The 24,300-nt window shown below is 35.4% G+C and overlaps 1 protein-coding gene and 1 long non-coding RNA gene across 4 annotated transcripts in view; one reads left to right on the top strand and one right to left on the bottom strand.

Annotated features, from left to right (window-relative positions):
• The window catches only part of PRKD1 (protein kinase D1), a 96,320-nt gene that overhangs the window by 33,226 nt on the left and 38,794 nt on the right, over positions 1-24,300 (bottom strand). For 2 of the 3 annotated variants that reach the window (XM_015864970.1, XM_015864971.2), the window contains exon 2: positions 12,011-12,149. In XM_015864970.1, the coding sequence (XP_015720456.1) occupies positions 12,011-12,149 (139 nt within the window). Of the gene's footprint in view, positions 1-183; positions 255-12,010; positions 12,150-24,300 lie in introns of those variants that run through there. The other variant, XM_015864974.2, reaches the window with a different exon arrangement.
• Positions 12,005-13,841, top strand: LOC107315024. The gene is made up of 2 exons (XR_001555743.1): positions 12,005-12,087; positions 13,439-13,841. It is a non-coding gene; the product is annotated as an uncharacterized LOC107315024 (long non-coding RNA).

The following is a 24,300-nucleotide window of genomic DNA, read 5'->3' as shown; positions in this document are numbered from 1 at the left end:
TTTTTCAATGGAATCAAAGAATAATTTGTTGGAAAACTGAGCACTCAAAATTTAAAATAAATACTGATATTAAAATATAAAAATGTATCTTCATTCTTCATCTGTAAACATCAGAACAAAATACAGTGATACAAACTGATCATTTTGTATGTCAGTAAATACCCTCCTCTTCTCTCCACTTACCTGGTTTATGCAGCTGTGATATAGGTATGAAGACATGGTCTTCTGCATTTTGGGAACTCCAGTCATTCAGCCTAATATAACAAAGATACCTCCTCAGCAAGGGGGCTTCAGCCCTCTGCTTGTTTTTTTCAGAGATTGAAACTAAGTTCTGAGTCTCAGCCCTTTCCATTCAATAACTTTGATTATGGAATTTGCACAGCATGCATACAGGCAGCTTTAAGAGTATGGCAGTTACCTTCTCCTCCTCTATAGATAACAATGATCACGGAAAAGCCGTAAGCTTATTCAAAGTTAAGCATAAAAAATAAAACAACGTGTGCAATATACTTCCAACAAGACTGTGAAGTGTACGGCCTTACTCTTGTCTCTCTAAATTAAATTTCCATGTAACATAAAGATAAAATCAAAAAGTCTACTTTAACAAGACAGTAAGTCAGCAAGTCTACCCAGGGAGAAGACAACAAGGCATTAATTTTAATACCATATCTACGCATTTATATGTAAAATACACTCATGCAATTATCAAAGCACAGTTAAAATAGGAGCAGTGTTTAAAAACAAAAATAATGCAAGCCTCAATCTAGTGAGGAATTTATATATAGAAGTTCATACCTATTTTCCTAAATATTTACCCAGATTTATTCAAGTACTTAAATTCTATTCTGAGTAAAGGAACTTTACTATGTTGGAAGATGGGAGGGAAACTTTTCATGGATTTACTGGTTTTTCAAATAGTATGAGCAGTGCAAAAAAAAAAAACAACAAACAAAACAAAACAAAAAAACAACCCAAACAACGCAGCCAAACTCAGAAAAAGCAGTAGCTGTCATTTATCCTCACAGTTTAGATAATGAATTGAAAATATTTTAACCTACCCTTAATATTAAAATACTGCTTTCTGTGAAATGGAAATAACAGTACCTCTGTAGAATCTGATTTGAATTTAAAATTTTCCAGAGGCAGTTTTGCCTTAGGGATTTCATTGTTTGTCTCTCTTTCTGTGTCTTCCATCTGAAGCTGTTAAGTGGATGGAAAGCATTTTGTCATTATTCTCCCTTACCTTCACTTTTATTGAACTACTCCCTTCTCATCCCTCTCCCCAAATGGCAAAGAAATAATTGACATCCTTTTCATTAAAGCTATAACAGAATCTTCTGACCTCCTTGCAAATTAATGATTGTGTTATCATGGTTCATGCTCCTGTAATAAAAACTGTTTGTAATCCCAAGGCAAAAAACATGATTTAGAAATGACTTAATTACACCTTCTGTTTAGTCTGGGTTACAAATAAGTGTAACACTAAATAAATATCACATTTTTAGCAGTAGTAATGGAATTTTAGGAGACAAAAATCTAATGTAAAGAAACCTCCGAAAGAATGGAACTTGAAGTTTATGCAGTGATGATTATGAACACACATACAATATTGCATACAGATTTTAAAAATCTGGTTGTCCTATATACTTTCCCTTCTTGTACAATGAAACCAGCAAAACAGGTGATGAAATTTCAGAGAAACTACTTTTCAATTGAAGTTTAGTTTTTGCCTGAATTGTTTAACTGATTACTGAACTAATATTGGGATCCTTCCTTGACAGAAAAGTAAACTGGCTGTGCTGAATTGTGGCTGGATTTAAATAGCTCTGTGGCAAGGTCATCATTTTCATAGGATACTCACCCTCCTGCAGTTGTCTCATCTGCTACAACAGTAAGTACATACTAGAGTTAAATCTCAGCAGTGACAAGCTGACCGGTAAATTTGTCTACCTAACATAAACTCTAAGAGCAGCTGAGCTATACTTCTGTGGTGACGAGACTGTGAGTTAGTAAAGAAGGGTCTGTCTGAATGCAAGGTACCAGAAACTAAAGACAAAGCAATGAAAATAAGGAAATCATTTCAGGGAATGATGAAAGACTGCTGCATCCTGACCATGTACTAGGCTTTTAGGCTGGCATACAAAGGAGAGCAGATCAGCACTGCAGCAAATTGCTACTACGGCACTCACTCTCCAGTCTAAAGCCTCTCAGGCACCACCAACAACAGGCCAGCAAGAAACTGAAGTTAATGTGAAACTATTAGATGGGGAACACCAGCCTGCTGGTTGAAAAGGTATGTTCTGGGATACTTCCTGCATTATCAAAAGATGAGCAGAGATAAATATCATTTTTACCCTTCATTTTTACCCTCTTTACTGAATAACTGGAACTTTAAAATATATCATTTTATACTAAAAATATAAATATTCAAAAATGAAAGGTGGGGAGGACATTTACATGATTCTAAGAAAGCTTTAAATTTTACAAGTACTAAAGAATCTAGTAATCAAAAGAAAACATACCAATATTTCTTCCCCTTAATTTGAACTTTTGGTAATGTTCTACTATGCTTAAGGGTATGAAAACATTTTGGGTTTTAATCCTTCATGTAATACAGTATGTTTCTCGGCTTAAATTTATGTGTTCTCATCAGTCTCTGTAGAAAGCATTCTAGTTTTTGGTCTCATGAAATAGTGTTATTTTAGAGCACTATTCGTTGAAACTATGATATGTAGACCTTATTTTAGAAGAATTACGTGAACTAGACATTTGCCCACATCTTTTATCTGTATAAATATATAAAATTCACAGAATCAGAATCACAGTACTGTTCATGTTGGAAAGGACCTTGCAGATCATCTTCTCTAGCTTCTCTGTTTAAGCAGGGGCACTTACAGCTACATCTGTTTGGATGGCCTTCAAATACCTCCAAGAATGAGAATTCACAGACCCTCTGCACTGTGCAAGTCAGTGCACAGCCACAGAGCACACTTGAACAGTGCACTGTGCAAATTCACAGCCTGTGCAAGTGCTCCATTGCCTGAACAGTAAAGAAGTCTTCTGGAGGAAATTCTTGGTACTGATAAATGCCTAGCTTTATCCTCTTTGCAGTTTCCCTTGTCATTCTGCAACATAGCTTTTTCAATTTTCAATAGTTAAACATAGTACAGCTTAGATTTTCAGAGCATGCAGTGCCAGAACTAGTAGAGTATGAACTAGATTTTTTTAAATTTCTTATGTAATTTTTCAACTTGTAATTGTTTAAATTTACACATCTAGAAACGCTTTCATATAACTACTAACAACCAAAGTTTTAGCCTACAGAATTTCAGTGTTATGAAATGATAAAACAAAAGCCCTGCTGACAAAGAGAACAATACATATGTTTCAAATTAAATGGAGATCTTTCTTATTAACAAAACAAAAAAAAAAGTTAGGGTACCTTCATTCTATAACATTACACTGTTGCTATGAAGGCAACTTTAAGACTGTATGTAAAATTGCATCCAGATAAAAGAATGGGCTCCAAATGTGCTCATTATTGTACATTGAGAAACCAATTACTTTGTAGATAACTTCACAATATTATGTTCTTAAATGATGTTATGCTATTAATTCTCTGAATAGCTTTTCATCATCTATTTAACCATTCCAAGTATCACCAAAATACAGACATTGAAACTAGAACAGTTTTGACAAGACAATTTCATCAAGTCTGTTAATGTCTTGGCTGTTAGTGGCCAGTGTTCTCTGTTCAGGGCTCAGAAGCAGATCTATCAATCATCACAGCTGGAAATGAGAACAATAAGCCATTGCACCGATAGAAGCAAGTCCTGTTTTCAGAGGGAGGCAAATGATTTACCAATCACTCTGAGTTCCAAATCCAGAAGGACCTGAACTATTAGCCATTTTGAGCAGTAGAGCTTCATGTAATGGGAATTTTTCTCTAGCATCTATGCCTCTCATAGCCTAAAAAAAAAAAATCAACCACACGATCAGTAATATCTTGCAACTATGAAAAGCAGACATTCCCCTGCTATCCTCTTCCATGTGGAATGCCTTTAAAAGTAATGTATCCCATTGACTTCCCACAGGCACTCTTAACCGAGTCTTTTGCTACGACAGCTGCTGACACTCAACCACTTAAAAAATAAATAAAACATATCCTTGCACACTATTCAACTTCATGTATTGCTTAAGCCATATCAAGTAATGGATGTCTGTACAATTTCACCGTGCTAAGAGACAGGAGAGCCTTTTACTCTTTCTGAAATTCCATTCTGGCAATCAATGAAAGTCTAAGAGAGTTTCACCAGTCAGCTGACTACTAGAAGTTCAAACAAGCCAAAGATTTGACCTCTAATCTCTATCTTAATATCTGATTTAGAAATAAAATTAAGGTTATCAAGATTCCAATATATGAAAATTAAAATTTTCTAAGAACTAGACATATGCGGATTTTTAATCACTGTTTATTTTTTCTTGTCTGAGATAACGAAGGTTGGATAAGGAAAATTCAGATCTAATGCATTTACCAGAAGCACTTCAAGGTTTATATGCAGGAAAACCCAATAAGGTGGGTTTTTTTTCTTTTCCTTTTTCCTACCTATTATTGCTTTTATCCCAGTTGGCAGGTAATCCGCTGCCAACTGAGGGAAATAAACGTTGAGAACTGAATTCTGAACTCAAGAAAAAGTCTGCAACTTACTAGCAGCAACTGGTAGTGTCTGATTACATTTTTTGATAGTGCCGGAACTGTGTAAAAGTGGAACAACCTGAATCTTCCAGTCATAAAGAGACAGGAAACAGAAACACCAAATATGTCACTGTTTACATGTTGCATTCCTGCATATAGACTAATTAGATTGGAAAAAAATGTGAGCTTGGTGGCACACAAGGTCCTCCAAAACAGCACCTCAGCACCTGGAAGCAAGAGGGTAAATATTCTGCCTACAAGTACAATGCTGGGAATGAAGCATGATTCCAGAGATCAGGAAACTGAAGGCAAAGGGATGTTCATACATTTTGGCTAGTGACAACTAAAAGTGGGAGCTGCAAGCAGAGGCATAGAAGGAAACAAGAGAAATTTTTATTCAACCTTCCCAGGCCAGTAGCTACCTGCCGCCTGGGAGAGGCAGTGGGGAGCTAGTGGGCATTAGGCTGAGATGAGAACCAAGTGGACAAGCCATTGAGACATCCAAGTGAAGCAAAAGCTCTAATCCCCTTGGTTCTTAACTAAATTCCAGCATCCGGATTCAATACAGGCTGTTGCCTGTACCATTGCTTGTATCTTAGCTCACAGTTTCAAGCTGCATTTATCATGAAGTTATACTGCAGATATGTTAATTTAGCACAGGAAAACAAAAGTTTACTGAATACAATGCTCAAAATGAACTCTGGTTACTGGCAAAAAAGAGTAGTTGCAAATTAGAAGAAAAAGAAATCAGCCCCTTGCTTCTATGGTTGGATACAATTTAATATCAAAAAGTAAATACTGTGAGTCTTCTACTATACGTTCCTTTTGAGTATTTGCAGGTAACATATTTGTGTCAACTGAAAATGGAGTTGTAAATATAACAAAAAACTGATTTTATTTATTTATTTGTAATCTTGAAACCTGTTCTCAAATTCCTTTATGAAAACCAATAACAAGGCTGCATATTTTTTTCTGTTTACAGGACTGTGTCTAGCCAATGCATCAAAATGCTTGAACTTATTTGCCATAATTCTACTTAGCACTGCACCCCTCCCTTGCCTGGTTTCAGCCAAGAAACTGTTAATAGCTGACCTATGTTTTGGTTGTAGATGAGGGATAGGTGTGTGCCCAGGGCTGGGTTCAGCCACTAGGTGGGGAAGAGCTTTACCCATGATGGCAGTGCAGCAGGGTGAGATCGCATTATAGGCTGTGCTGGGCAGCACATGGGTTGGACATGCTTGCTGTAAACCATTTCCAGGACATAAATGACAAGTGAGTCATAAGAAGTCAGCAAGTATTCACCAAGGGTAAGTCATACATGATAAACTTCTGTAACTAAATGACTGGCTTGGTATACAAAAGAAGAGCTGTGGATATTGTCTTACTAAACTTCAGTAAGGCTTTTGATATTGCCTCCGTTAAAATGTGAAGCCGTTGTTAACTGAAAACTGGCCAAACTGCTTGACCAAGGGGGTGGTGATCAGGTGCATAAAACCCAGTTGGAAGGCCACTTAACTATCAGTGTATCCCAGGAGTCAATACAGTCTATGCCTGACTAATGAGTCTTTCAAAGACCTCAGACTATCAGAGAAAAGGAACAGAAGAATGACTGTAAATAATTATTGTGTATTTTCATCCCCACTTTAATCTTTTCTGGGATATGTTCTCCAGTCATAACCCAGTGAAGAAAATGGACAATTTGTGCAGAAAATATCCAAGATGGCATAACCTGGAAAAAAATTATTGCTAGAAATGTTTTTTGGTGGTGAATTTTTTGTTTGTTTGTTTTTAATGGATTAAAACAACTCAAGAATGACTGAGTGTGAATCTGCAATGCCTGGTCATTGTTTGTCAGGAAAAACAAACAAACAAAAAACTCCCCAGAATATTCAGAGAATATACAATTGCTCCACTGAACACAAAACTGTTGATGTTGACTTACTGGCTTACCTAGGATTCCACCTATGCACAAAATAAAATAATATTGAATACACATAGAGAAATACACATAGAGAAATGGCGACACCATTATCTTAACATTGTGTTTGGTTTCTGAGATCAACCTAAAACAAGCTACATTAAGAGAGAAGAATTGACAGATGAGAAAAAACAGAGTAGTCTTGGAAAGTGACTTTCATGTACGGAGAGATTACAAGACTGTAATCCTGTCATTTTTAAAGGAAATGAGTAAGCAGGTACTGGATTCCAGAAGAGGAGGAAGCCACAAAACAATAAAACCAGGGAACAAACAATCTCTGAAGTAAAAACTTCTGCACCAATGAGACAAATTTTCATGCCCTGTGAGGCAGGCAAGCTCTTCAGACTTAGGCAACAAGTCACCTACTAGCTGGCTACGATAACAGAAACATTACTGAGGCCTTATTTAGAGACAGAATGATCCTGATCCTGATCAGATCCTGAAATCAGAGAGTCTGAAAAAGCAAAGATTGTCCTAACACAGTTTTTTTTCCTGATATACCTGCAACTTTGTTGTTAGCCTGTTGGCAGGTTAACAACAAAGCTCTTCTGATGGGCAAGTTATTCCAAGTGGATTACCCTAAGCTGTTTTTCATTAAACTCCTCTCCAAGGTTTTTACTGCTGTTCTCCCTTCAAAATTTGCTACTATCAATTAAAAACTACTCTGACGTAAGCATTTGATAAGTATATATTAGCCAATGTAAATGACAAGAGAACATATCAAATTAAAAAAAAAAAAAAGTGAGGAAAAGTGTTTTTTGCTTAGCATAACAATTCCTATTTAATGCTTTGATTACTAGGGAAAAAAAAAGGAAATAAACATAAATATGCTGGAGATAATTGCTTACTTATCTGCAGATTTTATACAGTTCAAAATATTTTAACATATACAAGATAGTATAAACTCTACTGAATCTAAATAAAATGTCAGCAAATAATGATCAGATGGTGCATCATCTATGGGATATATAAAAACATGGGAAACAGCTTCTGTTTTAATGCTTATTGAAAGCAGTGCATCAATTTCTGTCCTCATCTGCTCAGCAAGAAAACATGAAAGAGTTGCTATTTGATTTTATTACTTTAGGAATCCTGCCAAGTTGTGCACAACTGCTCACAGCAAGTAGATGAAGAACATCCCACTAATTCTCTCTAGTATTTCCTCATCTGTCCTTCCACTGGCTAGCAAAGACCTTTTACAACCCAATGTAATTTTGCCTCAGTAAAAAACAAACAAACAAACAAACAAACAAACAACAAAAAAAACTTTCTATAAGCAAATTCATATTAAAATTGTAAGTAGATATTTTAATCTCTATATAACATACAAGCAAACATTGACAAATTAGCAAAGCTGCTTTTAATAAATCTTCCGAAACTACATATAGGACATAAATTATGCTGGTATGAACCTAAGTATGAAGGCATGTAAAGTAACTGTTTCCTTTCAAGGCCTTGAATAATGGAACTCAAAAAGAGTCAGTGCACAGTAGTTCAGCATCTCCCATTTGCTAGCTTCCTCTACAGAGGCCATACTTCCATTTAAGGGAAAAAAAGGCAAACACAGTTCATCTGAAAAAGGTCACAAATACACAGATAAAGGGGTAGTTGCATCTACAGAGATCTTGAAATGGTAACTGATACATACACTGCCACCTTCATTTCAGAAGCAAGCTAACTCATCTAAAGTTCAGATCTCCAGTATTAACTTTATGTAAAAACTTGATGCAACTTTTTAACTATTTAACATCTCCAGAAAGAATTTATATGAAAGTTCATACCCTTCAATAATTAATATCTTTCTACTGGCATTAATAATTGGCAGTTGGAATATATAATTTTTAAAGCTAATCAAAAGAGTACCAAAATGCTTCAGCCAGGTGTAAAGCTAAAGAAGACAGTATTTCAGAATATATCAGGATAGTGTATTCTATTCATATCTAATGTGAATTTTACATCTGCTTTATGAATCATTTTTGCATCCTCTATTTTGTCAGTGGAACATGAAATACACCTTTTAAATGGATCCAGTTCAAGCTTGAAGCTAATTCTGCTTATTCATACTAAGACTGAAGAACATTTTTCAACTGAAGATCGCCTTACATGAAATTCACTTCCTTTTCTTGAGAAGACTGGAACAGTGCATTTTAGAGAAAGAGTATGCAAAAGCTGCAGTGTGGTTTCTCTTCCTTACAGTATTTATCAATGAATGACTACTCATTTACAACTACCTTTGATTATAACTTTGCAGCTTCAGTTTCTTGCTTCCTGGTTTGAGCAGTTTGTTAATTTTCTAGAGTATTCTACACAAAAGGAATCCTTCCTACAAATAAAGCTCAATAAAAATCCTTTCTCCAGAGATTTTGATCTTTTTTCAGTCTCCAATGCCATTTAACAGTTAAGTAAATGTTGGGTTCAGTGAACACATCAGTGGAGATTTCCACAGCATTAGCAAAGGACTTCCTCTTTTGTGCATGTCCGAAAAGTACACCAGGTGTACTTTTCTGACAATTTGAAGAGAAATGGAATATAAAATGTGTAGCTAATATAACAGCACCATGGCAAGAGGGACATTACTGACAGAATGGCATTAGTGATACCGCTCAATGCTCATAAACAACTGTAGCCTATTAAGCCACCTTGGTTCAACAAACAAATTTGTGGTTTTAAGCAATTTATTTCTTATGTGCCCTCATTTCTCCTATACAAGCACTATCAGAATCTCATACAGTCAAATGAAATAAAACATTAAAACAGATAATACTTTAAAAATACATAAAAGGAAGAAAAACTTTTAGAAAGTAAAAACAAAACTGTACTTATGAGGTCTACAAATGTTCCTAACGAAAGTTTCCTTTTCATCCTTGAGTCTGTAACTCTACCTTCCTCCCTCATAACAACATCTGACATTTTGCCTCCAAAACATCAGAATTTATATTGACACTGAACAGAGCTCAGACAGCTGATCCTAGCAGTCTGTGTTTATCTCCTGTGGGCCAGTCAGCAGACAAACACACACCAGTTGTTAGTAAGATGCATGATTCTTACACTCCATTAAAATCCCAACTGCCTAATTCACCAATGAAAAATGCAAGTAATAATGATCACTATGAATATATAAAAGCACAGCAGGTGCTGCACTTTCACTGGAATATGCTAGCCCTTCCACAGACTGTTTCAGTTATATTATTTGACGTCTGTGGGTACAGTTTTATTCTCAAAAATGGCCTAAAGTGTTCCAGTTACACTCTTCTCAACTACGAATTTTCCTATGTAACTTTTTATCTCCCTCAAGAATTTGGAATATACAGTCCAAACAAGAAGATGATCTTACTATTGCTTAAGCTGTCAAGACAATAAATAGAATATGAAAATTAAAAAAAAAACACAAACCGCATGTAATAATCACAGGTCATTCCAGCCTTGTCAGAAGATTTATTTACATAAAGAACTATGAAAACATATTATGCAACCCCAAAGTATTAGAGCTGACAGTTCAGCTTTTTCTCCACTGTCAAATATTGATTTCTGCAATAAAAAAATTGAATGCAGTGGATCAGTATAGCTTTTGACGCCAGATATCAGAGCCTCAAGGGCTGTTTACCCACAGCACACAGTTTTCAGCAGCAAAGCTGTAGCATTAACACTATGGTCTATTGCCTTTTTGAGGTATGCTACTCAAAAATAATTTTCCAAAACCTTGAATTTACAGAACTTTGGAATGTATATTCTGTTGAGACATTTTTAACATAAAATAGAACACTTGATCAAACACACAAAGCAGCAGTCAGATGTGGTGAAGCCTCTGTCTTTGGAGATACTCAACGACCAACTAGACATGCCTTCTGAGCAACCTGAACTAGATATCCCTGCTTGAGAAAAGGGATTGGACCAAGTGATCTCCAGAGGTCTGACCTTTCCAACCATAACTATTCTGTGATTCTAAGATATTTTATAGACTAATAATGAGGGATAATAATAATAATAACAACAATATGGGAAGATAACTAATCCATTGTATGTCAAATAGGATCAAGCTTCTTATTTTAAGAACTTTGAGCACAATCGCACGTGTTCTCTCCCCTACTGAAGTTCAGGCTAATACTTCCCAGAGGCAGAAAATGTACTCTGTCTGTGTCTGGGACACAGGACGTGCCCAAGAGTGAGTAAAAGGAAGACACAGGAGATTGACAAACTCACTGTAGTTGTTGGATATCTTGCATTTTCAAGTTGGATATCTTGCAATTTCAGTTGGTGCCTGTCACATGCTAAAGTGAATATTTGTGTTTGCTAACAGCTTCCTAGGCTTCTCTGAGACACCTTTTCTTCTCTAGTCCTCTAAATTTTACTATGTAAACTCCATCACCCTATCTTATGCAAGTCAAACTAAGTTCATGCAGCTACTTGCCTGATTTTGGGAAACTGGAAGATACGTGGGCTCAATTTAAAACTCATGAAAACAATGCATCAAATGAAATACTACATTCCTTGCTTCTTCATTTGATGTATTGATATGGAGTGGTTATATTAAATGGAATACCTGAAATAGAGATTACTGGCATCTACTAAAGCCATTCACAAATAATATATGTTTACTACCAAATCTAGAATTAATTTTTTCCTCTTACTTTTTAAAGTAAGAGGAAAATGTAATCATACAAAGAATCAGAGCAGCCCTGAAAGACATTGCTACAAAAGGCTGTGAAAAATCATTTGCTCTACTTCCAATAGACATATTATTGCAGTTCATATAAGATAAAAGCTAAAAATGCTTATTTTAAAAGAAGCCATGCCACTATTAGTAAAAATGGCATTGGTAATTCCCACACAGGTTATTATGAACTAGCCATACCAATTAATAGACTAAGAGAGAAATATATAATATACCTAGTTACATATTGTTGATACATTACGCAAGACATCTTAAGACCAATTCTAATTTTCAATCTATAGTGTTAATTAAATGTTAAAATGTTTTTGTTATATGTTTTCTTTCTACAGTGCTTCTTTGAAAAAAGTGCTTCCCCACTGGATGACTTTCCTCTGAAAATGCAAACCTAACTTTTTTCATATCAGCTATTAAAATTAACTAGTTGCTTAAATAATAATATGGATAAAATCAAGCTGTCAAAAAAGAAGAACTCAAAATTTAATAGGCATATAATGACAATATACATGATATAGACACATTTGTGAAGATTTTGATCCAGTATAAGTGAAAATCCATACATGCAAAATTTCCTTTTCCTTGGATCCTAAGTATGACAAAAATACTGTAGATGTCTTGAGTTGTGCAAGTATGACAATCATTTTCTTTTTTTTTTTTTTTTAGTTACCTGATAAGACAACTTCAACTAAGTCTCCTTCTTGGATATCCCCAGCTGATTTCACCAACTGGAGAATGTTTTCAGAGGTAGGGTCATGCCGGAAGAGGAGAATTTTGTCATACATGCCAAAGAAACCACATTCAGGAAACTGCAAATACAAACCTGAATGTTACTAAACTGCAATAACACAACTGTAAACAACAATATAATTAATTTTCAGTGCAGAGTAGACCATTGTTCACACTATCACAAAACAAAAGTGAATGTTTTTCCATATATGGCAGTATTTACCACTGTATAAATATATACCACTGTATAAATGGCATTTCCCCCAACCACATACTCACATTTGCCTTTTTTTGGTCTGCAACTAATGTGGAATCTATTAACAAATAGGAGAAAAATAACTCCATCCTTTAATTGATGCCTTTTCAAAGACAAATTCATAAGCAACTTGATTAGATCCTGGTGGAGAAGGTTACTGGACTAGAGAGGCTCCACCAATCTACATTATTTCATAATCCTACAAACTTTACACAGATAAGTGGTAAAATGATATCTAAAGGTCATTAATAATTTTCAGCTTGACCTAAGATACAAGACCTAAGTGATATATCACCAGATATTAATCATTTCTTGAGACTAAATTATGTCACTTAACACATTCACTTAACAATTGTTCTGTGTCAGACAAATTATTATTAATTTTTGTCTATGTTTCTGAAATGATAAATGAAAAAAAAAAAAAAAGATTCTTAATTGTATTAGTTCTTTCAGATTTTTATGCTTAAAATATAGTTTTCCAAAGCTTACAAAGCATCTGTTCATTGAGATGATGTCACGGAGATTTCTTCTTTATTCCTCAAATGTTAAATACTGGATGGAAAATTATTAATTTATGCACTAAATAAAGTTATCACAGAATGACAGGATTATCAAGGTTGGAAAAGACCTAGAAGATCATCTAGTCCAACCATTACCAATACTTCCCAGATAGATCACATTCCTCAACACAACATCCAAACGTTTTTTGAACACTCCCATGGTTGGTGACTCCACCACCTCCCTGGGCAGTGCATTCCAATGCCTGAAATGCATTGTTATGAAGTGCAATGTTATGAATTTCTTGATAAGTTTAATTGAATTTATTATAATTAGTTGTTTTCCTAAAAGAAATTTTAAAATCTAATGATTTCTGAAAAAGAATATATAGCTAAATCTAAAGCCAGCTATAAGTCAGATAAGCATGTAATTTCTTGTGGCGTCTCCCTCTCTGGAGATATTCAAGACCTGCCTGGACATCTACCTGCGCAACCTGGTGTAGGGAACCTGCTTTGGCAGAGGGTTTGGACTCAATGATCTCTGAAGGTCCCTTCTAACCCCTACGATTCTGTGATTCTCTGAAGTGATCAACAGTTTTTCTTTCACACTCTACAGTATGCAGCACCACTGAGCTGAAAGCAAAAGCCTGATGGAACTACTTGCTGCCAGAAGACTGAAGGAATTTGCTTATTTGGAAGCACTGTAAAATGAAAAAAACCTTTCAAAACAGCCACTTACAGCCTCTTTCAAACACTGATAGAATTATTGCACTCCACTGTATTTCAGAGATAGGACAGGCATTTCCCTCTAAATCTTTTTTTTTCCCCCCTCTCAGCATACTCCCATTTCATTTGCTCTTTTAATATTACTTCCATTTGTATTTACCTATAAAAAAGTATTTTCTGTACTGCACATATAATATGTGTGAGTGTGTAAATATGTACATTTTAAGGCATCATTTATTATATTCTAAAGAGAGACGAACTCAATTACTAGCATAATAAAAAAATATATATGTAAGAGTTATTTGCTAGTTTCAAGTTAGTTTTCCCAACATAAGCTACTCTATCACCAAGAAAGCCATTTTGATGGTGCTGTTCTCCAAATAAAATGCTGTGTAAAGTCCAACTGTTGCAACAGTGACAAAAATATTCCCTCAGCTAAGTTTTTCCTGCCAACAATAATGTTGATAAGCGCAAACAAAAGTAAACAAAAAGCCAACACATTGCTTGGTACTACCACACTATAAATATCATTTATTTTTGCCAAATACAGAGCAAAATAGGAAATGCATACATGTAAAAGCCACCTAAAAGCTCACTAGAGTTGACTAACTAAAAGCTAACTAAAAATGACATTATTATACATTCTTAACACTGTTAAAAGCCCTTTACTATAGTAGGTGCTTAAATGGAATTACCAGGAATGAAATAATAATAGAAAATACTATCATGTGGAAAGAGAATATTTCCTTAAGAATCAGGACACAACAAAATTGTTTAGGAGTGAGCCTTGAGTACAGCCAAAAGTTACCAGTTTTATGAAGGTTCAAGTGTTGAAAAGTAACAGCACTATGGGTCCTTGCTTCCTTTTTGCCTCCATGACCCCTTAAAAGGTTTACTCCTGATCTAATTGCTCAGTTAAGCAGAAATTTCCAAGATGACTCCCAGTCAGCCAGGCAGGAATCATTCTCCAGTGATGAGACCAAGTAAAAGAGTTGAACTCCTTCCTCCAGAAGCAGTGAGACTGCATTCCCATTGCTTATTTTAAGCAGATCCCCAGCTAGGATGCAAATCGTTTATAGCTGAAATCACACTCTAAGAGTGTGATTGAGCATGGTTCAAATTGTACCTGGAAACATTCTATTAAACAACTAAAATGCTTACATGATTTTGGACCAGTACTAAAGACTGTGTTCTCATTTTGGTTAATTTAGAAATACAGATACAAACTAAGAGAGCCACTGCCATCTGAACCTTTCCTAAAAGCAGTGAAGCTTTTATGCTTCTATATAGGAAGAAATGCTTCTATATAGGAAGAATCACTCCCTATTTGCCATAAAGTTTTTATTCTTCTATTTTTTTATTATTTTTTTTAATCTACAATAATGTAGATGCTCTATGAAGTTCTATAAAGCATAATGAGACACCTGCAGAATATAAGTTAATAAGCCTTTTCCGAATGGAATTTCAGGAAGGAGCAAACTTGGTATCATTACACTAAGTAAACAGTATTTTAGATAACACACAAATACTTCACTAATGTTGTTTGCTGCAGCAGTTTGCTGTAGGAATCGCATTTCTTCGTATCTCACAGATCAAGAAAAGAACATTTTGCTCACATGCACTGACTGGAATTGGCCCCAAACTCCAACTTTTTTTCCCAGTTGCCATCAGCAGAACTGCCAGCAGCAACCACAGAGGAAAAACACAGCTGAGATCCCTAACGGAAATATCTGTGAAACAAATGAAGCAGGGCTCTGGAGAAACACAGAAGGATGGCTGTTTTGTAGAGCCTGACCTCCAAGAGACCTTTTGGTCAGCCTCTTCCAGAACAGGTTGTTCCCTGTGGTCATCCAAGGAAGAGGTTGCTTCCTGCACAGTATTTCCAAACACCTCCCTGCTACCTATGCCTCCCGCTGCTGTGAGGCTGCCAGCCTTCCGCCACTCAAACTGCTCCTTGCCAAAAATACTCAGCACACACTACATTACTCAAGCTGCTAGTCTGCAGTCTTTAAAACTCCCACTTCTCCCCAGCGGTTAGCAGATAGTCAAAATAAGAACTTCCTAACAACAGTATAGGGCTTTTTTTTTTTTTTTTTTTTTTTTTAATCACCCCACCATTCATTACACTAAGTATAAAAAGCCTTAAACAACAACCCTTCTTTCCTAAACAAAGAGATCTCTAGAATAACTAATGTAACTTTATTTGTGCTACCACAAGATACTCATCACATTCTCCATTTCTACTAAACAGACTGGATTTATTTTTCATTGAGTGAAAGTATTTCTTTCGAAATTACTGCATATAATTAATTACCAAAAATATGTTTCCTCTTTCTTGGAATATGATTTTCACTAATACCACTCAAGAACTACCAGCTGAGTCAAGCCAGTGAAGGAGTAAGTTTAAGAATAATTCTAGCATTTAAGAAACAGTCAACTAATAATCACAAAAATATTCTAAAGGGAAGTAAATATTCCCGGCAAATCATAACATGCTTGCATAGCTGACCTCACTATCAGGTACATTAAGTGATTAATTCAACACAAACATTTAGAGAAGTTATGGTAATAAACACAAAACAATGAGAATCAGAGAACAGATCGCTACATCCTGTTGTAGCAAAAAATACTGTCACATGCACCCCATCTACATATGCTGCATAATTGCTGCATAATTTCCCTAAAAACTGTTTGGAGATAAAGCACCTGGGGCAAGCTCCAAGCATCAATGCTTTGTGCTTTTCTTTTATTTCCTACCTTGAGTTTAGGAGCAATGTTCTATTAACACTGACCCACTAATGCCTCAGTGCCCTTTCTAAGGTAGCATGGGGACCTCAACAAGAGGGCTCACACCACTCCTGTGTACGTGCCCACACTGGCACAGAACTGTGGAGTTCCCTGTGAAATGTTTAAGAGCAGAACGCGACAGTATCAGTGTCACAATGCTGACAGGCATCCACTTACAGAGCTGCTTCATGAACAGATTGCAGAAGTTCTCACCAAGGATGCTGAGAACTGGAGCAAAAACTTTCATGCCCTTTAGGGAATAGGCAGAAGCAGGGTGATGAATCACTAACAAAATCAGCTATTTTTTCTTGTTAGTTTAAACAAGAAAGACTTAAATACAGTGACTAAAGAATCACTTGCTCACATAAATTCACTTATTCTGAAGCTGTAGTCTTCTAACATTTACTATTTACATCTCTAACATTTACTATGCCTGGGAAAACAAACTCCTAATGTAAGGACAGAACATGAACAGAACAGAACAAGAACATAAAAACCAACTCAAGAGTCACTTCAATATATTCTTTTAAAAAAGTAAGTTTGTAAGAGCTTACAACCAGATGTGTTTTAGGTATTTCTGATCAAGTATTACATCAGTTCAAGAGACTCATTCAGGTTTATAACTCATTCACATGTATAGACATGAAACAGTTGTCTTGAATCTTTTTAAAAACTGCTCAACAAGTAAATTTCTTAGATTCAGTCAAAGTTTCTGTGCTTGAGGTAAGTGCTGTAATAAGGGATATCTAGTGTTCATTAAAGCACCTTGAAATTGGTAGGTTCTTCCTGAAAAAGCAGAATTTACTATCAGTAAATTTATAAGACATGTATTTAATGTAGTCTTTCAACTACTCACAAAATAATTCTACATTACAGGAAATATATTAAGTCCACTGAAACTGAATTTGATGGATTTTTTAAAATTATTATTTTTTAAATGTGTAAGAACTATGTTGTTTCAATTTTTAATACTAATTATTAGTTTGGCCCTTGGTCACCTGTATCTTTTACTTCAATGTATTAATAACTGGGATCCTTATTCACAGAGTATCCTCTGTGAAGCGACAAAACCAAGTAACAGGATTACTGGGATCCTTAATCCGATAATGAACTTAATCTCTATTATAAATGGGAGAAAAGCTGACACTGGACATCAGTACAGCATTCGCATGCATATCTAGAACCATGTCCACACTGTGAGTTAAACTTCTGGAGAAGAATTCATAATACTGTATCACACACATTAAGTCACTATGCAAGATGTGCCTTAGAAAAGCCAAAGTAATGAAGAGATAACTGTTAAGAACAGACAATAAAGACAACTGGTAGAGATATGTCTCTAAAGCATATATGTCTCTTTGTCTCTTTAGACAAATCTAGCATTTCTTTGCAGATCCAAAAAAGACATATGTCGGACTTATGACTCATTTTTCAAGATTGAATATCTCTTTGGGGATAGAATAACTGCATGGATTTTTAACGTGACAAAGAAATGGTAGCTTTGTTGCCAGATTCTATGTGTACATATATAAGACATATGTACATAAATGCACATCAAACAAATCACTTGGGAAGAGTCAAGTTTCATGGGCTTTTCACCATAGATTCACCATAGAATTTCAAAGTCAGATTGTGAAACTTTAGAATAGCATCTTATTTATGGACATGAACACTAAGGAAATCAAAACTACTGAAAGATGATGGGATCACAGACAGATCACAGAGAAGTTTCTCTCTCTGCTGGGCACTCAGTAGAAACAAAGCCTTCCCTGAGAGCAAAGACCTCAGCTAAGATTGCCTGCTCCTAACATACCATCAGCAGTATAGTTTCTTCATAAAAATGCTTGTAGTTGCCGTGTTTCAATCTGCATAAAATACAGCCTTTTATAACAAGTATGGACTGGAAAAAAACCATCTCAGGACACTCAGACATAAAAATTAAATAAATGCTTAAGCCTTCTGTCAGTCTAGTAACACATTCAAGGAACCAAAAACATTTACATGGTAAGCTAGGAAAGGCATTCAAACAGAAGCCCCTGAACAAGCCTTAAGGCTAATTTTTCATTGATGTCATAAAATAAATGCACAACACAGGAAATGCCATGTTGAGAAAGGAGTTATCTTGTATATGCAGGCATATAATGTTCCAAACATAAAGATGATAGTGACAGAAACTCCGGAGTTCTATGAAACCACTAAGGGAAGCCAGAAGACACTAGAAATATCACTGTCAGCTTAGTGAATGCATGTTAAAGTTTTCCTAATACTTTAGGAATATGAAAAGAAACAGCAATTCTACATCCTGTAAACATCCAGCACTTTCTTTTATTTGCCGAACTTATTGAGAAAATGCAGCACTATGTATTAATGTCTCGCAATGATCAAATAATATCTGATCTTAACATTTGTTGCTATGGATGTTGAAGAGGACACTCTGAAGCTGCACACTTGTATTGGCAAATCTAAAATACTTAAAAAAAAAAGAAATAAGAACGGAATAGATGTAAAGGTAATAGTTGTCCTCTGGAGCAACTGAGAGCAGGAAAGAACAAGGTGAAGAACTGTAGACTTCTTAAAGTAATGGAACAAAAGGTATAAAGTTAAACCAATAATAACTTAGAGGAAAGCACTTTGACTACCATTCTGAATTACAGATAAACAGATAAATCAGTAATTAATGAGAAGACTGCATAAGCCTAGAAACAGAAAGTCAGAGTTTGCAAAATAACACATCAGGCCCCTGAAGACATGGGAGGTAGGTAGGCTGAACAGTGATTCTTTGACAAGAAATGCTGAATTTTTCAAATCTATCGAGTAACCACACAAAGTCTCAGTAAATTGCTTATGCCATGAACTGGGGAATAACAAAGAAGCATATGGTTTCATCACCCCTGCATTTGTCACTGAAGTAGCTGCAACTGGAACACTGTATTCATATTTTTATGAATTTTGAATTAACAGTTCAAAGCTAGGACACTCAAGAACAAATTCAGGAAAGAATACTGGAATGGTTAAAAGCGGAAAGACACACTTTCCTGTATGTGACAGTAGGAGCTTGATCTGCTTAATTTCTAATGGAAGGTTAGGATTTGATCATTTTTGATAAGGATCAGTATGAGAAAGTGAAATCTGATTATCTATTGATTTATCTGCCTCACAGAGAAAGAAACATCAAGTTCCAGCTCTCAGGTTAGATTACCAAAATGCCATACTCACCATGTATACAACAGTCACAGTCAATCTAGCTACAGAAAGCCAACACCTTTCCTGGGACTCTTCTCAGAATCTTTTTTTTTTTTTTTTTTAAATTTCAGAATGAAACAAAAAAAAACCCACAAAAAAACACAAAAAAACACCGGGTGCCTGATACACCAGATATCTGACACAATCCTGCCAATCATTTTGGCACTGATAAAACTTCTAATGTAACACTGTCTACTTCTGGGTGCACAGAGATAAACCAATGACAGCACCAAAGACAGTTCTATAACATATGATGTGACAGGAAAGATCTACAGAACTAAGCAATGATTAGGGGAGATAGGACAGTTTGAAAGGAATCTGACAGTTCTGTGAGGCAGTAAGTAATTCTCACAACAAGGATTTAGGTTATCTACTAACAATTAAGGATAGTTAAAATCTGGCAATGACTTCTGAGAGAGGCTGTGGACTGTCTATCATAGGGGGTGACAAGAATAGCACCGATATGGCTGACCCTCATTCACAACAGCTTTTTTGTGTCTTTCTATCCCCGTATCTATGGCTCTGCTGAAAAACACAAGAAAAAAAATAGTTCAGGGTAAGTAAAATAAACCATGTAAGATCCATTTAACATTCTTTTCTGTAAGCCCTGTGACTTTTCTTTCTGTTTATCTAAAACGCCTGTTTGAAGTTCAACTAGTTAAATGCTTCCCTCGTTTTTATCCTGTACAGTTGTACACAGTTCCTCTGCAATTTCACATAGTTGCCACATTTCACAAGGGAGGATTTTGCATTTCTGTGTGGGTGAATACATGTCCACCCCCAGCTAACCAGTTCTGACAGCTTATTTGACAGTTTAATTTCAGTGAGACCTATCTGCCTCAAGAATATTTTTAAACATCAAGACAAAAGTCGCTTTACGTTTTAGCATGTCTGTGACGTGTGTATTACAAATTTAACAGATGAAATGAACAACACACCATTATCCCTAGTTTGAAGCACAGGTTTACCTACGTAGATATAGCTATTCTCATCTTCCAGTACTTAAGTACCTAATACTTTCAGTAAGAGAATGTCACTCTCAATAAATCTTACTTGTCATATGCCAGGATTGATGTTTGACCACATTTTTCTCAGTAAGTGACTGTAATTATTTTTTGGCTCTGCCCCTCTTATCATAGATTTTAAATAAGTCTCCCATTGTTTTTTGAGTGGATGAAGACCCAATATAAGAAAAATTAACAGTATCTTTGGGAGTATCACATGAAGAAATCATGACTCCAAACACTTAATTTCACTTGCTGGATCCCCCCTTCTTGGGAAAACAGCATCAGTCCTTGTATCTTTTAAAAATATTTTATTTCATTGTGTGGTGTTATAGTTTCCAGCTGCAGAAATGAATTCCACAATTGTTGTTGGATTTTATTATATTTTTTTTTTAAACACTGTTTTTTTTTTTTCTTTGTTTGTTTGGTTTTTCTTTGGGATGTGGGGGGTTGGAGTCCATTTTTTTTACAATGGTTTAAAGAAAATAATAAAATAATGATTTATGTCTTATTTAAGATTGAAGATTAACTTTCAAAAGCTGCAGAAAGTGACATTAAAACAAATTTTTTTTTAAGTGAATCAGCCACTGTTCCACAGTGTAATTTCATGCAGAATACTATTATGAAGTTATATTACTTAAAGAAACTATGGCTTACTGCCTTTTCTAAAAAAAAGGGAAGACTTTGGCAAAAGCCACAATATTTTGAAGAGCACTACAAGCAAAGACGAAATTCTGCTCCCGCCAGGGAAATGACAGCTGAACCAAGAAAACTTTTCAGACCTTCATCTAATGTGTAATGAAACCCTTCTCAGCTCTAATAACAAACAAGTCATTGTAAAATAATCTCATTTGCTTAAAGTCTCAGCCATGTGGAACTTCAGCTGGGGGTGAGGAGCCAGACACTTGATGCAAGAAGTCCTTAGCAACAGAAGTCTGCAGGGAGGACAAGGTTGTATTACCAGCAGCTGAGCAAAGATTTAGATATTACAGAGAAAAAAGTTTTTATGATACTTATCAGTCCTTTTTTCACAATGGAATACTTCATGGCTTATGTCACTTTTGATTCACTTGAGCCAATGCTCCACTAGAAGTATACATTGATCATTAGTTGCTATGCTTCAACGTGTTAAAGAGCATTTGAAAATGGACATGATGCACTGTAAGTCATGTTTGACTTCGTGGACTTTCTGCAGGTTAAAATGATCAAGGACAGGATTTTCAAAGGCACCCAGTAATTGTTCTTCTACAAATGTTTAAACTTTTTTTCCTTTTTTTTAGTTAAGTAGACTCTCTCCATTCATATTCATTTCTCATTGGTGTGTTGATCATTTGTAATCTGGGTAAGACCTACAATATAAGAAGAAAATTAAAGAGCTCAAATAGAAAGGCTCAAATTTGTAACTATCTGTTAACATAACACATGCAAAAGCAAAAGTTCTGTTCTATACAGTCAGTTGTATTTTCCTCAGCAAATGATTCAACAGCAGCATCATTTCAACCAACAGCTCACCTATGCACCATAAGAGAAAAGGTTTCTTTTGTTGGTGGTGTATTTTTGTTGTTGTTTGTGTTTTGTGTGTTTTTTTTTTCTTAATTATTCACAAATAAACTCAGAATCCTGTAAAATGAGAGCAGAACCCAACAGGTAGCAAAAAGAAAGCTCAATGAATTGGAAACAAAATGTATTATTTTGGAGAGTCAGTGGGGCCAGAAGTAATTCTGCATGCATAGTGTGGATTTCATATCCACAGACAGGTGCAACATTCAAATTATGTGCAAGTGTGCATTATGCTTACTGGTTTCTGACTGTTCCCTCCTTCCTGCCCCATGGTCTTTCTTTAGAAATATCCGATTAGAGGCTACAGATCATCTTAGCCCACAAGTGCAAAGAACCTCTGTTTACCAGCCCTATGGAAGTCTGTGCAATCTCTTACAGAAAGCCAACACACTCACTACCCAGAAAATGTTACATTTAAGAACAGTGATAATAAGAGAATACTTTTCACAACAGAGCACAAAATTCAGATATTTGAAGCTAGAATTTTTTATAACTACTTAAAGAGTAATTAAATGAGTACTCTAAAGGTGTTTGTTTTTTTTTTTCCCAGAAGACAAAATATTAAATGTTCTTTAGTGAAATGATAATGCATATATTATTCCTCAACATCAGTCAAAATCATTTGAGCTTACAATCTGGTCTGTATTCCATTAAATCCCCTGTCTTACATACAAGCTCCTTTTATGATCTTAAGTCTTTGCAATCACACAAGTGAAATAAAATGGCCACTTTGAATAGACTGTCAGAAAAAAGTCAGTGAGGACAAATCACCAATACCTTTGTCAGCCTCCTGGGTGTAAGAACAGAAACGCTCACACCACCCTCCCACGCCACATCAGTCTCCTCCTCCCCCTGAACTACAGCTGTATTTGTGAGAAAAGTACTTGATTCCACTCAAGAGCCCACACAACCAAAACAATGGAATCATCTCATCCTGAATGAAACTGGTTGTATTCATGAAAAAGCTGAAAGAAAAAAGAACTGTACTATTAAGAGGAATTTTTAAAAAGAAAGGCAAGTAAAAAAATAAATAAATAAAAAAAGTCCCTCTGCCAGCGAACACTTCTGCCGAACTGGAAAAAATCCTTCTGGTTAAAATGAAATATGCATAAATCATAAATACACAGGAGTGACAAAAGACTACTCTTTTTTTTTTTTTTTTTCTTTCAGAGCACTATAATTTTACTTAAATGGTAGGTGCTCTTTCTAAACAGAATGGCATTTCAAAGAGACGTACAATCCTATATTTCAATTGTAGCACTCATCTCTGAAACACAGTCTTTAAGAAAACTTGAAAATAGCAAGAGGCAAATTAGTAAAAAATAAAAATAAAAAAAATCCAGCAAACCTTATCAACTGGATTGAAGGTATTTGTATAATAACATAATAATCAGGAATCAAATGCATCTATATAGCTTCCTCTCACTGTTCCCTTTTCTTCCCTTCAGGGAAGCTGCCTGCACTAAGATACAGATAGTCACCAAACCCCAGAGCCTCATGCCCGCCAGCTCCAATGGCTAAATAACTCACCTGACACCAGTACTTTTTTTTTTTTTTTTTTTTTTTTTCCTCTTTTCAGTGACTTCCTGTGACATTTGAAAACAAAAATATATAAAGTGATCACTCAAATGAGAGCATTTCAAAGAATCCAGATTTTGGCAGTTCTTTATGGAAAAAGTTGATTTTCTTCAAACTAGCATACAATGTATTGTTTACAATAGGATGAGCAGATTATCAGATTACAGGGCTTTTTTCTCTACTGATAAAAATACCAAATTTGTTATTTTGATCATTTTTGCCCATATGTTAAGTTTTTACCCCTTACAACTAGCTATGATTACAGAAAGAAGAACAAGAAAGGAATACGGGAATTTAAAAAACAAGAACAGTGTGTTCAGCCAATGCCAGTGAGTAACTGTGTTGAGAACAGGGCACAAAATTCCTTGAATACCAGTTCTGGAATCACAATGAAGGAAGACCTGAGTCTTATGTCCAGAAACTAATACAATGTTTCCTATCCCTGAAAAAGACCATAAAGTAGCATTGTTGATTGTCTCCCACCCATGGTTCTTTGTGAGGCCTGAGAGTGAAAAAGGACATGTACTTCCAATTTGTACCCATAATTGTAGCGCAAATCAGGAGCTTTTTTTTTTTTTTT

This window comes from Coturnix japonica, chromosome 5 (genome assembly GCF_001577835.2).
Source record: "Coturnix japonica isolate 7356 chromosome 5, Coturnix japonica 2.1, whole genome shotgun sequence".
Taxonomy (NCBI): Eukaryota; Metazoa; Chordata; class Aves; order Galliformes; family Phasianidae; genus Coturnix; species Coturnix japonica.
The sequence above is the reverse complement of the archived record's forward strand: the minus strand, read 5'-3'. Positions and strand labels throughout refer to the sequence as shown.